General features: G+C 40.5%; 1 protein-coding gene across 8 annotated transcripts in view; it reads left to right on the top strand.

Moving 5' to 3' along the window:
- The window catches only part of MLPH (melanophilin), a 130,171-nt gene that overhangs the window by 91,897 nt on the left and 21,610 nt on the right, over positions 1-16,664 (top strand). For 4 of the 8 annotated variants that reach the window (XM_040357515.1, XM_040357513.1, XM_040357511.1 and 1 more), the window contains 3 exons: positions 6,214-6,297; positions 6,379-6,549; positions 15,272-15,448. In XM_040357515.1, coding sequence (XP_040213449.1) covers positions 6,214-6,297; positions 6,379-6,549; positions 15,272-15,448 — 432 coding nt within the window. The remainder of the gene's footprint in view (positions 1-6,213; positions 6,298-6,378; positions 6,550-15,271; positions 15,449-16,664) is intronic. The other 4 variants (XM_040357517.1, XM_040357516.1, XM_040357514.1 and 1 more) reach the window with 3 other exon arrangements.

Genomic DNA, 16,664 nt, shown 5'->3' with positions numbered 1-16,664 from the left:
TGTAAGAGTGATTTTATTTTTTTAAGGATTTTGTAGGATATGCAAGTCTTACCTGTCGATGTGTCCAACAGTGGGTGCAGTGGGATGTTAAAGTCCCCCCCCCAGTATTAGGCAACCGGACATAAAACCTGTCAGGGCCCGCATCATACGTTGGCAAAAGCTCACATGTGCAGAATTGGGGAAGTAGACATTCGCCAGCGTGATTGGAGAGCCAGCGTAACTACCCTTGGCGAATATGTATCTGCCTTCTGGGTCAGTCAGCCTTTCAGTCATTTGGAAGGGCGCATTTTTGCTTATTAGGATAGATACTCCCTTAGACTTGTTCAGGTCATTTGTCGCATGTAAAGCCGTCGTGAAATATTGGTTAGTCAGTTTTGGTACCTTATTGGTCTGAAAGTGAGTCTCCTGCAAAATAGCGAAATGTGGTTTACCTTTCTTTAATTCCCTAAGCAGCGTGGTCCGTTTCTCTGGTATGTTCAGGCCTTGAACGTTATGTGAGATGATCGTGGGGCCGTTACCTAATGTTGAATACGCCATCTGGAGTGTTCACTGGTGCCTTATCTGACAGAATCTGAAAATTAGACAACAAGTTAGACAAGTACTGGTGTAGTGATATGCAGTTTCGCTCACTATCGAATGCTCCAGAGATAAGAGTGAGGACCAGGGGGAAAGACAGGGTGGGGGAAAGAACTAGAAAAGAGGGGAAAGAGGGAGAGGGGAAGGTGAGGTAAGGAGAGGGTTCAATTAGCACCTCGGGATGTGATGATCACCCCGAAGTTAGAAGTAATGGGTCCGCAGCGTAAAAAGGATCACCGCGGGCCCACTCTGCGAGGTCGTAGCGTGGCAACAAGACAACAACGGAGGCGGGTGCCGCTGCGGCACCCGTAGGAGGTTGCCACAGGATTCCCCGTCACTGCCAGTGAACTGCAGTCCGTGGAATCCGTTACTGTCAGTAAAAAGTTGTTCTATAGTAGCAGAAATAAATCTGGTAAAAGGAAAGATAAAAAATTTAAACAAAATGAAAAAACTATAACAACTCTCTCTCACAGCTCAGGCAAGAAGAGAGGAAACCCGGCCTTAACTAATACTGTATGTCCAACCTTCATACTCAAGGAGCACGGAGGTTGGAGTGGTGACATATAAACCCTGCGAGGGTTAATGATAAATAGGCAAATCAAAGTATTGTGGCCTCATATCTCTCAGTGGTGTAAACATGGACAGGGAGAGAACACCAGCCACCAATGTAGAGCAGAACACAAAACTAACAGGCAACATAAAGGAAAAAGGAAAAAAAAAAAACGGTGAATCTCAGGCAATATGCTACTTCGGATAAAGTGTCCCCCTCTAACTAGGCATTTTCGCATGGAGCCCCATGTGAAGTAGACAGCACTAAGCCGTGTGATTCCGCCATCAGGCTGGTGGAATGACCCTGAGTACGGTATCCGCCCTTCTGGGTGGTGAGTGCATTGTACAACTTTAGGTCATGTGATAGGACCCTGTCTGGCTTCTCCCATCGGCAGACATCATTGGCAACTGTTAGCAAGCTATAATGTTTGTGTCGCTCTACGCTAAGCGCCAGTCCTCCGAACGGCCAGTAGATGGCGGAAGATGACCATGGAGTCTGTTGAGATCTGCATGAGGGCGATCGCGGCAGCTCGCTGTTGTCCTTAGAGCTTTCCAGATCGTATTTGGGAAGTTCGCATAACAAGGGTGTTAACTTGAGATATGGTGGGAGAAAAATAATAATAAAATAAAAATAAAAAATAGGAGAAAAAGAATCCAGTCCGCTCAAAACTTGCGCTGTTTATTCATCCTCTTGAGCCCTAAGCGGGCCTTGCCTGGGCCTAGGTGTTCCGCTTTGTGAACCGTGGCCTCGATTCTGTTTAGGGCGTTTGGTAGGCCTCTTCTCCGGTGTTGAGAGCGGGGAACGAAGCTGGCCTCCCTCAGCTTTAGGGAGAGCAAACTCCTGGTACCATTCCGGGACTGCTACAGGTTCTATGTCCAGCGCCTCAAAAAAGTCAGGAAGGTCAGCAGGAGTGCGCAACACGTGTTGTCTGCCGGCGCGTGTTACGGCTAGAGCGAATGGGAATCGCCATGAGTAGGTCAGTTCTTTCTCTCTCAGCGCTTCCAGTAAAGGCCGCAGAGCCCTGCGATTCCTGAGAGTAATCTGTGACAGGTCATGGAATAACATGATAGTCTCCCCGTTAAACACAACACTGTCGTTTCTCCGTGCCCTGTTCATAATTTCCTCCTTAAGTGGGTAATTCTGCATGCAGCAGATTATATCACGTGGAGGCGCTGTATCAGGGCCTTTAGGCCTGAGGGCCCTGTGGGCGCGGACAAAGTCAATAGCTGCATCTTCTTGTCTCTCCAGGAGGCTGTTAAACACTCTCTGTAGGGCCGGAATGATCTGCACGTTCTCCACGGACTCAGGGATCCCCCTTACCCTTATATTTGCCCTTCTCCCTCTATTGTCCAAGTCCTCCAAGTGCCGATTTATCTCAATAAGATGGGAGGAATGGGAGATCACTGCACTCTCCAGTCTCTGCAGCCTTTTATCTCTGTGCCTTCCACCTGCCTCCACTGCTGTCAGCTTCTCAGTGAGGACAAGCAGGTTGGATTTGAGGTCGGTGATGGCAGCTGAGAATGTAGATTTAATGTCCGCTGCAAACCCTGACATGTCTGCATAAGTCAGGGGGTGGTTGGGGTGATTGTATCCCCTACCCGAGTCCTCCGTCACCGAGAGTGAGTCCTCGCTCGAGTCGTCTTCTTCCCGCTGCGGCCGCGCCATTTTGTGGCCTGCCATGCTGCTGTTGGAGACCGCGCTGTTTTTAAAAAGGTCTAGTATGTTCCGGGCCGGTACCGCCGCTGTGCCACGTTTGGATCGGGTCTGCGGGGTCTGGAATAGCTTTTTGCCCATTTCTGGCGTGAATCTGGCAGGGTTTTAGGCTGTGAGCCGGGTTTCCTCACGGAGCCTCTCTAGTGTGCGTCCGTCGCCATCAAGCGCCAAGCCACGCCCCCCCGGGCCTCCAGATAGATTAGCACATAAAAGCTTCTTTTACAAGTGACCTCTTGAATAAAGTGACCTTGTGGTGACAGGGTTATATTAAAGTATTTGTATAGCCAAAACATTTTTTTATAATTTTTTGGGCGATTGGGGTAGAGCATGGTAGATTAGGGAATGGTCTGATTCTTTATGTGATTTTTTTTATACAAATAATAAAAACTATGCTGTGTTTAGGTGATTATAAAGTTTTTTTTTTTTTTTTTACCTCAAGAATTGAGGTATAAAATCATCACAATGTGATATAAACATATATTCACAGAACAAGAGTTATTATTTATAAAGTAGTAAACCAAATCGAGGAACAGAAAACTCTCATAATAAGTTTAAATGGAACAACTTACCCCCTCAAAATGAGATCTTTCCAAGAACGGTTATAAGTATAACTTATAGTACCAGAATATACAGTAGTTATTGGCATTTTTGTATGTATTCTGTTATCATAAATTCTTCTTCTTTTTACCCTTTATAGGAAGATCTCATTTTCAGGGGATACGTTGTCTCATTTTGGACACAGTAAATGGGTCAGATTATATACTGAGCCCTCGCTGGGGAGAATCTTCTTTTTTTTTTTGTCCTAGTGACCTTTCCAATCACTTTCTCTTGTGTTTGCAGGACAGGGAGTGAAAGGAAATCTCCTGAATGAAACATAGATAAGGCAAAACTGAAGTCTGTTTTAGCTATTGGCAGATCCTTCCAAAAGCAATAGCTTTAGATACACATTAAAGATCAGACAAAGGTCTCTCCAATAACAGTGCTCCTATTTTCTTGCTGTGGCTTGTAGTGCTTTTTATCCTATTTTACTAATAAAGGTAACTAAAGGATTTTTTTCTGGAGTGCGGCTGTCCAAACATTTTTCTTTGTTCTTTTTTATAGTAGGCAACTGTACCTGATCTGCAGCAAATCTCTTAATAAATATATGCTCTTCTCCTGAACTGGGTTCATATTTTAAATTCTATTAACAAATGAAAACTATATATGGGTTGAAAAAAAGGTGATTGTGTGAAACTTCATTTTCAAAAACGACGTTGCCTACACACCATCGTTTTTCCAAAATGCTCTAGCAAAGCGCGGTTACGTTCAGCACTCTTTTCCATTGAAGCTAGCTTCATAACTTGCTTCTGAGCATGCGCGGGTTTAAAAACGTCGTTTTAAACGTCGTTTTGCCCACACACTATCATTTTAATTGACACAAAAAACAACGTTTTGAAAAATGACACAAAAAATTCAAGCATGTTCGAAAAAAAATGTTGTCGTTTTTCAGAAGACATAAAACGACGTTTTCCCCACACACGGTCATTTTAAATGACGTTTTCAAAAACAACGTTTTTTTCCATCACAAAAAACGACATTCTGTACGCGGCATTAAAGTGTAAGTAAACCCACCTATCATTTTCAGGCAAGGAAGCTGCCATCTTGGCCTATGTTTAATCTTCAACTGCCATGATGCTGCACATGTGATCAGTTATGACACCAGCCATTGGATGGTTTGACATTTTGGTTGAGAGCACAACCAATGTGACAGTTGGCAATCCCGGCATGCCGGAAAAGTAACTGCTTTTTGAAACTGTTAAATCGATGGGTTTACCTCCGCTTTAAACTGTATGAGCTTCTAGGGAAAAGAACACGCTCCAGGTGTCTGGGTTTACAAAAATCTTCTCCTCTTTAAAATTATGGTGCTGTCTCAGTATGCAAAATAGCATATAGAAAATAATTTAATCAGGATGGTCGCACTCCAACAACGATTTCTTTATTGGTTAAAAACCATACAGCAAAAGATACAATCAACAGCTGACATGATTCACACCGTAACCACTGGTGATTACTCATAGCTATGAATAAGCACCAGTAGTTATGATGTAAAACATGTCAGCTGTTGATTGCATCTTTTGCTGTATGGTTTTTAACCAATAAAGAAATCGTTGTTGGAAAGCAGCCATCCGGATTGAATTATTTTCTATATGTATGAGCAGACCATTTGGCCCAATCCCAAAATTTGCTTTAATATTACTATAACATAAACATTTTATCACTTTTGGTAACTTTTTGTTATGGGGGGGGGGGCTTCAATATGCAAATGTGAATGAATTTTACAGTCTACGTTTATTTTAGTATGTTTCGTTCTTATCCACTTTTAAAATTTCCAGATGACTTCTAAAACCAATGTTCTAAATGAAAAACAGCATCTAAAAACGATGTTAGTAATTTTGATATAATAAAGTGGTCTGTGTTCTTCTGAGAAAAAAATTGCTATTGGCTAAGATTGTCCCATGCAGAATTAAATATCCCTGGAATTCTCAAATGTTGACAACTGCTGTGGCTGTTCAATAGAGATCTAATCTTATATTAAAAACCTTATATACTGCATTGCTGCCCAGCAAGTTGAAATGATGCCTTCTGGTGGCCATGAGAGTATGGCCTCTTACACACGACCGAGGAACTCGACGGGCGAAACACATCGTTTTGCTCGTCAAGTTCCTTGTGAAGCCGTCGAGAAACTCGACAAGTCAATTTTCTCCATTCCCGTCAATGAAATAGAGAACATGCTCTCTTTTTGGCTCGTCGAGTTTCTCGACAGTTTCCTCGACGAAAATGTACACACGACCGGTTTCCTCGGCAAAAAAATATCTCCCAGCAAGGTTCTTGATGGTTTTTGCCGAGAAACTCGGTCGTGTGTACGAGGCCTATCTGCTGTTTAATAAATCTAAATATTTTGCTAAAAACATTGCTATAAAAAAGTCATCTCCAACTAAAACATTTAAGGATTGATGGATTTGGGGCAGGTGAGTGTAATGTTTAATTGCACTATCCTGCTTTGCTTAGTCCGTTGGTTTAAAGTTCTAGGCTACCTTTGGGGTCTGTGGCTTGTGGCTTTATCACTATAAATCTCAGACATGAAAAGATGATCACTTATTGAAGAGTCAGAGCCTGCAGGTCCTAGTAGTTGCTCACGTTTTTGCCAAGAATAAGATTGGGGACATTGATATGAATGAATGTATGCATTTCCTCTACCTCTCACCTGCTCTCCTGATTTCTACTTTCTTAACTTTTTTAAACTTAAGTTGTTCTTGAAATAGATTAATAGTGGTGGTAACAGATTCCTTTGGTGGTGGGCTATTTCCTACATGCTCCATTCTCTTCTTTCACAGATTTCTGATCTCAGCAAACGCATGTCTGCCATTGAACGCATGCTAAACCGCCTAGAGGAGAGAATGTCTGTACATTCAGATGAGGTAACTTTGCCCCATTGTCTTAGACTTCTCACAGGAGAAGACAATGTTCTGTACACAATCTGACACTGTTTATTCTTTTAGTCTACAAGTCATGGAGTGCACACAGATGCTGACCTGGAGGAGGAAACTCTGAAACGAAAGATTGGAGAACTTGCCAGTAAAATCTGTGACAAAGGAGGATCCTCAGATGAGGAAAAAGCCCCTAAATTTAAACCAGCACTAAAATCATCCACTGAGATTGCAAATCAAAAGGTAGGTCCAAAAGAATGATCAATGAAGGACAAGAGATTAATATTAATGGAGGAACTGCAAACCTATATAATATACATATTCAATTAATTTAAACCTGGATCACTTTAATAGACTCTGCATATCTCCATACCTATCTGAAGTAACAGACCTATTTCAAGTAATTAAACATCTGAATGAACTTTCAAAACTTGGGGAATCTCTCTTTCTGAACACCCGAACCCTTATTCTTTTCTATCGCTTTCCCTCTTTGGATACATATTAGAACCCTCTATCCTCTCTTACCCTCCTACAGAAGTCAAGATAACCAGTCCAACCAACCCTCCATTAACCCTCATAATAAGTCCACCATTGTTATGGTCCCAAAAAAGTGTGGGGAGAGCACACATGTAAGGTGGTTGTTGTGGTGCTAAAGTTTGAATACTTTATATTGGAAGCATGGCACCATGAAACCTAGAAACCTGATTATAAGGACCAGAACCCGTATGTCACTTGTGCCACTTGTTTTAATTTTTATGTTATTCCATGACCTTACTCTATATCAGTGGTCTCCAAACTGCGGCCCTTTTCTTGCCTTTATCCTGCCCTTGGGGCACTATCCCTCCCACTGATACAAGACACTATTCTGCCTTCTGACACCGACAATGGAGCATCATTTCTCCCACTGACACAACTAATAGAGCACTATTACTCCCTATGATACCAGCAATCGGGGCACTATTCCTCCCCCTTATACCAGATGTTCACTAACAATGATGGCAGGAAAATTTCTACTCCCGCTGGTCAAAGTCTGGCCCGCAAAGAGTCTGAAGGACAATAAACTGGCCCTTTGTTTAGAATGTTTGGAGACCCCTGCTCTATATTGTCAATACAAATATATATTCTTTACAAAAGGTCAGAGAAAAAGCAAAGGAAGGCAAACAAAATGCTCTTACAGTAGATACTGTATGTCCTGCAGATTCTATTTAAATTATAATTTTTAGAAGTTAGGAACCACAGCTTCAAAATAATATATGGAATAGATTAGGAATGGCTGCACTCAAAGTAATGCTTAATACATCATTTCCATAATAAACTATGTGATTAAAAGATGTTTAAACAATCAGTGCAATTTCACACAATGAACAGGATGCACAGGCAGCTTCTAAGTTTGTTCAAAAATGTATATAGTAGCATTTGTAATCAGTTAGTAATCTTACCATTACCAGTACTATTAAATACCCCACCATTACTAGGCTATAAAAGTAGTAGAAGATTGGAAGGTCAAGTTGTACAGGCCAACCCTAGACCAAAGTACAAATGTCCCCTTGTTGGATTCACAACCAAAACTTGTATTAAATGCCTTAATTTTAATATCTGTAATGTGCTCATTATTGGCCATAAATTCTCTCATCCATACAGTGACAATTTGCTCCTAATACAAAGTTATTTTAAATTTCCTAATGTGTACTGTATGTGTCTGTGGAATTTCCAATGCTAACTCTAGATGTACAAAGCTGGTAGAGACATACCCAAAAAGACTTGCAGCTGTAACTGCAGCGAAAGGTGGTTCTACAAAGTATTGATTTAGGGGGGCTAAATACAAATACAGGCCACATTTTTCATATATGTAATTGTAAAAAAAAATTAAAACGATTTATCATTTTCCTTTCATTTCACAATTATGCTACCACTTTCACATAAAATCCCAATAAAATACATTTATGTTTTTTCTTTGTAACATGACAAAATGTAGAAAATTTCAAGGGGTATGAACATTTTTTCAAGGCACTTTACCCCTTTGCAAGTTTACCACTTCATAGTTTTAGCTTTGTTTTTTACTGCTGATCTGTGGCTACAGATGTAATTGCAAGATCCCTGGTTACACACATATAGTTGAAGTAAGGACACATTCCTCTCACCTTTCTAACTAGAGATGATGCCTTCCAGATCTTAATTTGCAGAATCAGCCAACCAGTGCAGGCAGCCCAGCATACACTGCACAGCACACAGAATCATATGGGAACCCCAAATTAAATAATAACTTGTAGATAAGGCATTTATGTAAGTAATACATACAAATGTAGTGCTACCCCTGTAGGAACAGCTAGAATACTCTCTTGCTTTAACTCTTCAGCTAGGCACACAGTTTTTTCCACAACCAGGCACACACTTAGGCTCAATTCTTGAATAATCAGTCTAGGGGTTTTTGCAGTTTTTTTTATGTTTTATTGAGAAATTGGATAGGGAAGGGAATGTAGTGGGTTAGTCCAGATTCAACTAATTACAGGGAAGAAAACTTCAACTTGACTGTAGAATTCCTACATGCACTCTTGAGCATGTCTTCTATTAGAAGGATATACTATTGCTCTTCAGGACACTAGCCAGTATCCCCGTTCTGCTGTAACCGGTAGCTGACTTTCCTAGCACAGAGGGGTAGCCTACTCAAGAACAAGCCCCTAAATCCTTGGTCTGAACTCACATGAGTTGCATCCTGATCCTCTCAGGCATGGCTCCCCTCAGTCATCTCTTCAGAACACATGGGTCAGCTCTCGGCTTCCAGGCCTCCAGCCTATAGCTGCATGGCAGCAGGTGCTGAAGAGGGCAAGGTGCCCCTCCTCAACTTCTCCTCTCCAGGAAAATACCACTTCCTGTGTCTCTTCACTGAATATAAATACCGCTTCTCGGCATGCATAGAGGCCCTTATGCCAGCAATTGGCTGGGATGGCATCCATATTAATGCTACTGATCTGCATGAGTCACTCCTGTCCACCAAGCAATTTCCAAAACTGCCTGGATACAGATACGTCAATGCAAATACAGAAAAACTTGTTAAACATACAGGACTCCCTGGCTGTACCAATTCAGTCTCTCTGTTAGACAGGAAAACTACTATATAAAACAACAATGTGAAACTTGAAAAGAACATTATTAAAATTGACCACAAAAACACTATATTTTCATCTGTAGCCAAATTAGTAAAGTTATATTCAAGTTGCTTATGCTGAACTATACTGTATAAATGTATTTATAACTTGCAAACTCCAAGGTTTTGTATCTGAAACCACTTGCAGTTTCCCCTCTTATCAGAACATGCAAGGATGTTGTAGCCATACTAGCCAATGTGCAGCAGTCCCAGCAAACAATATTTCCCCTGTATATCCCCATTTCTTAATTAACAGAGTGTGTAGTAAGTGTTAATGACTGGGCAAGTCATGTTTTCTTGCATTCCTTCCCTCTCCTAAAACTGGACAGCTTGCCTGGCACCAGTTCTTGAACACAAATTTAAGCAAATAAACCAAAAGAAGAAGCATACAGTCTCAAGACAAAGTAAATGCCCATCAGCATTACATGGTATTTTCTGGATCAATACAGATTAGCTTTAAAATACCATAGCATTAAAATTACAGTATTATGATGTTGAATGCAAATTTTTGGTTCTCTTTGTTATTTTTTCAGTTGATTTTAGGTTATTTTTTAAAATATCACTTTGTTGATGGTGGTTCTTTTGTTGTTTGCACCTTGAAAACAGTTTCACCACAGTTTGGAGACATTGAATCGGTCACTCCAAGACATCAAATATCCCTGACATTCTACTCTGTCCTTGTGTTTGAAAAGTGGGATGCCTCTGACCTCTTCCTCCACTTTTAAATTGTACCTTAAAAGTGGTTGGTTATCTGTTTATCACAGAGACTGCTCATGGCTTCAAGTTCTTGTCAGACTGAGAACAGGTCTGGTAAGGTTCCAGAAAAATCATCTGAACTTCAATGCTTTTCATTATTATCTATGGCCAGACCCATGCACTGCCCATGCTCTTGAGTTGAAATACTGGTAACTAACTAACTTTAGTTAAGCATACCAATGCAAACAAAAGCAATTTCTGTTTGATGGAAGTAAGCCATTTGTACTACCCAACATTTTTCTCATAGTTGCATACCATGTCACTACTCAATGAAAATTGGTCTAGCAGGAGCCTGTAAAAGAAGATTTAAATTACTAGCTTGCCCAACGGATAGTGACTTCAGTGTTCATTTTAGTCCGGAAAACCGGCATTGGCTGGAATTTGAAACTTCCTAGTATGTCTTATGCAGTATCCCACTCTGCCTGCTAGGGCTCTATCTGCTTGCTGCTATGTCTATTTATTTGTTTATGGAAAAAGCCATCTCTGTCATAGAAAGTAAGCTAAAAGGCTCTATTAGGAATATATATGCACATTAGCGCCATAGGACAATGCTTAATTAAAATAGTTGATCCATGCAATAGCATTTCTCTAAAAGTAGCTGCAAATTTAAGATACAATTAACTATATACAATTGTTCTAGCTCATAACTTGTCAAACTTTTTTGAGTCAAGGCACTCTTTAAAAATTATGGACAATCTCAAGGCACCCTCCAAAACTAAGGACAGTGTTGAAGCACCCCATTCTAAAATGTAAAACACTATTCTAATAGTTTTACATAAGTAAGCAACATCAGCACACATAGGAAACCAAACGTTATTAGGTCATTTATATATAGACTTTTGCAAATAGGTATTGACTGGTGTTCCAATGTTTTTCTTCTCCTTCACTGAGCTAATGTGACCCCAACACTGATAGAAAGGGGCAGGGGAGGGTCAAACAAGGATGCTATGCAGACGACTGACATCCTTCCTATAAACTGATGACGTCATTGGTCGTTAGGACGCAGGCAGCAAGAAGGTTTTAATGGTGCACAATAAAATCCTGTGGCTTGTGCCTTGTACACACGATCAGGCTTTTGCCCAGCCAAATCACATCGGAATTCCGACGGAAATCCATTGGAGTAAAATAGAATGTTCTATACCTAAACTCTGATGGAATTCATCAGAATATCCGATGAAAAAACTCTGATGGGGCTACACATGGTCGGAATTTCCGATGGAAAAAATCCGTCTGACTTTTTCCATCGGAAATTCCGATTGTGTGTGTACATTGCATTACAGGTTTTCTGCTAAGATTGATCTGTATTTGGCTCCATCCATTTTTCCATCAACTCTGACCAGCTTCCCTGTCCCTGCTGAAGAAAAGCATCCCCACAACATGATGCTGCCACCACCATGTTTCACAGTGGGGATGGTGTGTTCAGGGTGATGTGCAGTATTAGTTTTCCACCACCCATAGTGTTATGCTTTTAGCCCAAAAAGTTAAATTTTTCTATCGGAAATTCCGATCGTGTGTACAAGGCATTAGTGTAACTAAAATGAAGGCTTGATCCACACGCTGGCTTGTATACAATTTTTGGGCAATTTTTAGGCATTTTGCTACTATGTTTTGAGGTTTACAAGTGTTGAAGTGCCTTGCTAATGTTTTAGCACTTTGCATTTTATGTATTTGACATGTGTATGCAGCACTAACTTCCTCTGCAGTGCTTTCTAAAGAACAATAAATCATTCACATCATTCCTTGCCATGAACAAGCTTGCAATCTAAAGTTTTTTTATTACTCATACATTTGCAAAGTTTTGAGGGGAAATTTCATTGGAAACTAATTAGATTACCATTATGTTCTTGGATTGTGTGAGAAAATGGGAGCCCTTGAAGGAGACACATGCACACATAGGAAGAACATACAATTTATATACAGTGTTCCTAGCAGTATGTAAGCCCAGGCAAGAGTGTTGGATTTAGAGGCAGATATAGCTCTGGATGAGAGTGAAGATTGGAGTTGCAGCCACTGAACAGGTATGTATTAGTGATTTTTTTACAGGCCGCTGCTAGCGCAATTATTTCATGGTGTATCAACAAGGTTACTTCAACTTTAAACCCTTCAGCATATTGACTAATTGTTTAACCCTCTTTCCTGGGCTTAAGTATGCTACAAACACTATATAGAGGTTGTATGTTCTTCCTAAGTGTGCATGTGTTTCCTTCAAGTGCTACCATTTTCTCACACAATCCAAGAACATACTGGTAACCTAATTAGTTTCCAATTAAATTTCCCCGCAAAGATGTGTAAATATATGACTAATGTAAAAACTTTAGGTTGCAAGCTTGTTCATGGCAAACAGAGAGATGTGAATACTTCATTGTTCTGTAGAAAGCACTGCAAATGAAATTAGTGCTGTATAAATATGTCAAATACATAAAATGCAAAAAAAATACAAAGGATACAACATTAGTAAAGCACTTCAATACTAGTGTTGAGCAGAATACGCCATATTCGATTTCGCGATATATCTCGAATATATAGTCGAATATTCGAGATATATTCGCTAAATTCGAATATTCGTGATATTTTATCGAAATGAAATAATTGCGAATTTTCGCTATTGCGAATGCGAAAATAATTGCGAATTTTCGATAACTGCGGTAGGAGCACTCTGATTGGCTCAGAATATTTGTGATATTTTGCAATACAAAATAATTGCGAATATTCGGCAAATGCGGAAGGAGCACTCTGATTGGCTCAGAATATTCTTGATATTTTACAATACAAAATAATTGCGGATATTCGGCAAATGCGGAAGGAGCACTCTGATTGGCTCAGAATATTCTTGATATTTTACAATACAAAATAATTGCGAATATTCGGCAAATGCGGAAGGAGCACTCTGATTGGCTCAGAATATTCTTGATATTTTACAATACAAAATAATTGCGAATATTCGGCAAATGCGGAAGGAGCACTCTGATTGGCTCAGAATATTCTTGATATTTTACAATAGAAAATAAAAAGTGTTTTGCATTGGTGGTGATTCTTTACTCTATCCATCTGTCACAGCCGTTTGTCAATCAAACACCTTGAAGATTGAACACGTTCATGCTGCATACTTTGGACTTTTTTTCACTTCACATATCAAAGACATTTTTATGAAAGATTATTTTTCTATTATTGGGACTATATTTCTTTATATATTTGTTTCACTGTGTATTTCACAAGTTATTTGCGCTTGCTTATTTTATAATTTGCCCACATGTCTTGTCACTAGACATATTTTTTATTCTTGTAGAGCGACTCCATTTTCTGTCTTGTATTAATTTATGTTGTATAACATTTTTGAGTTGCTGCTGTATTCTCCCCTTTTTTTAAGGTATGCGCAATTTTTTCCTTCTTACAAAAAAAAATAATATCAAACATACAAATATTCATAACAGAAACATACACAAAGCCCCCCCTTTTGCATCAGAGACAATCAGAGTTCTCCTACCACAGTTATCGAAAATTCGCAATCATTTTCGCATTCGCATTAGCGAAAATTCGCAATTTTTTTTTTTTATATTTGGCAACATAAAAGGATCACCTCAGCTTAGCTACTCGGCCCAGGGTCTCTAAAAAAAAAAAATATCAAACATACAAATATTAACAGAAACATACACAAAGCCCCCCCTTTTGCATCAGAGACAATCAGAGTTCTCCTACCACAGTTATCGAAAATTCGCAATAATTTTCGCATTCGCATTAGCGAAAATTCGCAATTTTTTTTTTTTATATTTGGCAACATAAAAGGATCACCTCAGCTTAGCTACTCGGCCCAGGGTCTCTAATCATACCAGCAATGCTTTTAGATGTTGATAGGATGTGATCTGTTTTAAAAATAAAATTGAAAAAATGCGAATATTCGGAATTGCGAATATTCATTGCGAAATTCGAAATATATCGCGAATACTCGAATATGCCATATTCGAGCCGAATATTCGCAATACGAATATTCGTGAGCAACACTATTCAATACTTGTAAACCTCAAAACATAGTAACCCTATAAGTTAGAGCAATTTTGTATAGTACATTTTATCTTAAATTTGCAGCTGCTTTAAATAAATGCTATTGCATGGCTCAAATATGTGAATGAAGCTTTGCCCCATGGTGCTAATGTGTCTATACATTCTTAATAGAGTCTTTTATTAGCTATGTAGTCATACTTTCTATGAGAGAGAAGATTTATTCCATAAAAAGAAACAGTTGTTTACTTGCATGTGGGTTCAGTTTAGAAAGGGGTTAAAGGGTCAAGACTATGGTACACGCAAGTTTTGTTTTGGTGGGCTTAGGGGTTGATAATCACTTGAAATGGGAGAAAAGTAGGACCAGGCATCCAGCCGTTCCTGCATCCTGCAATAGCAAACTGCTAATGGGAGCTTTCTGTCCTGCTATTGCGTACAGTACAGTTAAAGATGCTTCATAAAGATCAAAGTACCTCTTGAGCTGGCGTCCAAGGCTAAAGCTGAGAGCTCTCAAGGAGCTGTGCCAACACTGGCAATTAGTGTTGTACCAGCTCTCTGTGCTCCCACCCATTTGCAGCCCCCTTTTGTCCATTTTTCATGACATATCAGTTGGAAGCTGAATCTTAAGTGTCAGAGAGAGGAAGCAGCATTTGTTTTAGGCTAATGGATCTATTTAGCTGGAACTAAAAATAAAAAAATAAAGGAAACATGGAACGCATATCTTTGTGTTTAACTTATTTTTCATCTTGATGTTATTGAGTCACAGTACACTTATAGATTTGCTTAACATGCTTTCATTTTATACTCCAGTTTATGTACCTTCCTGTTACCCCTCAGTTATATTCCACCTAAAGTTTAAGGCATGCATGTATAGTTTATCATTGTAAAATCTACTATTCACCTTACTTTTCTAGCTGGTGGGTTTGTAGATTTCAGTTTATGTGGGCAAGAAGGAAAACGTTATGAGGCAGGCAAGGGTATCACAGCATCTGCTACTACATATCAGGCATTAGAATTAATCCCGCCCCCCAATAACTCTGATTGGACAGTAACTTCTCCCATCTGCAGAGAACTTCGGCTCAGGCTCTCTGTGACATCACGGCCAAAACACTGAGGACCATAAATGCCACTGAAAGAGCCATTCAAGAGGTCCTGGGTGGTCAAGGTCAACAGCTTACCTTATCTTGCATCCAACCAAGGGACACCAAGAAGACACAGTCTGAATTCGAGAACTTAGAGCAAAATGTAAGGCATTGTAAATTTAGGTTTGCTATATATTCTGAAGATATTGGTTGTTATTCATACAAGTTGACCTCTGTAATTTAATGGGTTCGTGAATTAGGTGAGCATCACACAATACTAGGGAATTCAATATATTTTTTATGATAATAATACAGTACAGTATATGAAATGTAACAATTTTCCCAGGAGTGAAGAAAAAAGTAGTTTGGACATAAAAATACAGTAACTAAAAGAGAGACTAAAGGAGTCCTCTGAACCAGGGGAGGGCTGGCAGGGGGAGCAGGGTGGAAATCTCCCCCCGGGCTGGTGACACTATGCACAGCCCCCGGCCGCCACTACCAAATGCTGTTTTTGCAGAGCAGGAATATGCCTGCTGGAGCTCTGTTAACACAGATCACGGCCGCTGCTCACCTCCCACTGTGCAGCCGTGCCTGTGTCAGCTCCGAAGTAGTTGGCTGCAGAGCTGAGCTATGTCTCGTCTCACACATAGCTCAGCCTCAGAGCACACCAGCGCTGACATCCCCTTCTCTCTCTGCACAGACACAAGGAGAGATAGAGCTTATCTGCTCCTCCTCCTTCTGAGTCTGCCCTGCCCACACTCTCCGGGCATGTGTGGGCACTGTACAGGAAGTTTGAACCCAAAAAAGCATCAGACAGGCTGCCTGCGGCTCAGCCTCCATCCTGGTAAGCTCACCCTCTCTAGTCTCTCCTGCCTCCCAGTTTATTAAAAGGGGTGCTCTGTGGACTTTGTTAAAGGGGAGGGGGGGCAGGCTTTGGTTAGCAGAGACCCTCTTTACACAATAGTCCACAGCATGCAACCTTAAATCAAGTTTCCCAGAACACCCCTTACATCAGATGTGATGTATATGGGGTCTGTGCGGACTCTGATGTAAGGGGAGGCCTCTGTGCAGACTCTGATGTAAGGGGAGGCCTCTGTACGGACTCTGATGTAAGGGGAGTCCTCTGTGCGGACTCTGATGTAAGGGGGGCCTCTGTGCGGACTCTGATGTAAGGGGGGGCCTCTGTGCAGACTCTGATGTAAAGGGGCCCTCTGTGCGGACTCTTGTGATCACAAAAAATCTTAGACTGTTTTCCTCGATCCATCACTTTTCCACGCTCTATGGGCCACTTGACTGGACTTGCCCCCCAGGCCTAAGGCTGCCAGCCCTCCCCTGCTCTGAACTTATACACTGGAGTAAATTCCAAATAACATATAGCC

This window comes from Rana temporaria, chromosome 6 (assembly GCF_905171775.1).
Source record: "Rana temporaria chromosome 6, aRanTem1.1, whole genome shotgun sequence".
In the NCBI taxonomy this organism is placed as follows: domain Eukaryota; kingdom Metazoa; phylum Chordata; class Amphibia; order Anura; family Ranidae; genus Rana; species Rana temporaria.
This window is presented reverse-complemented; position numbering and strand designations above follow the sequence as displayed.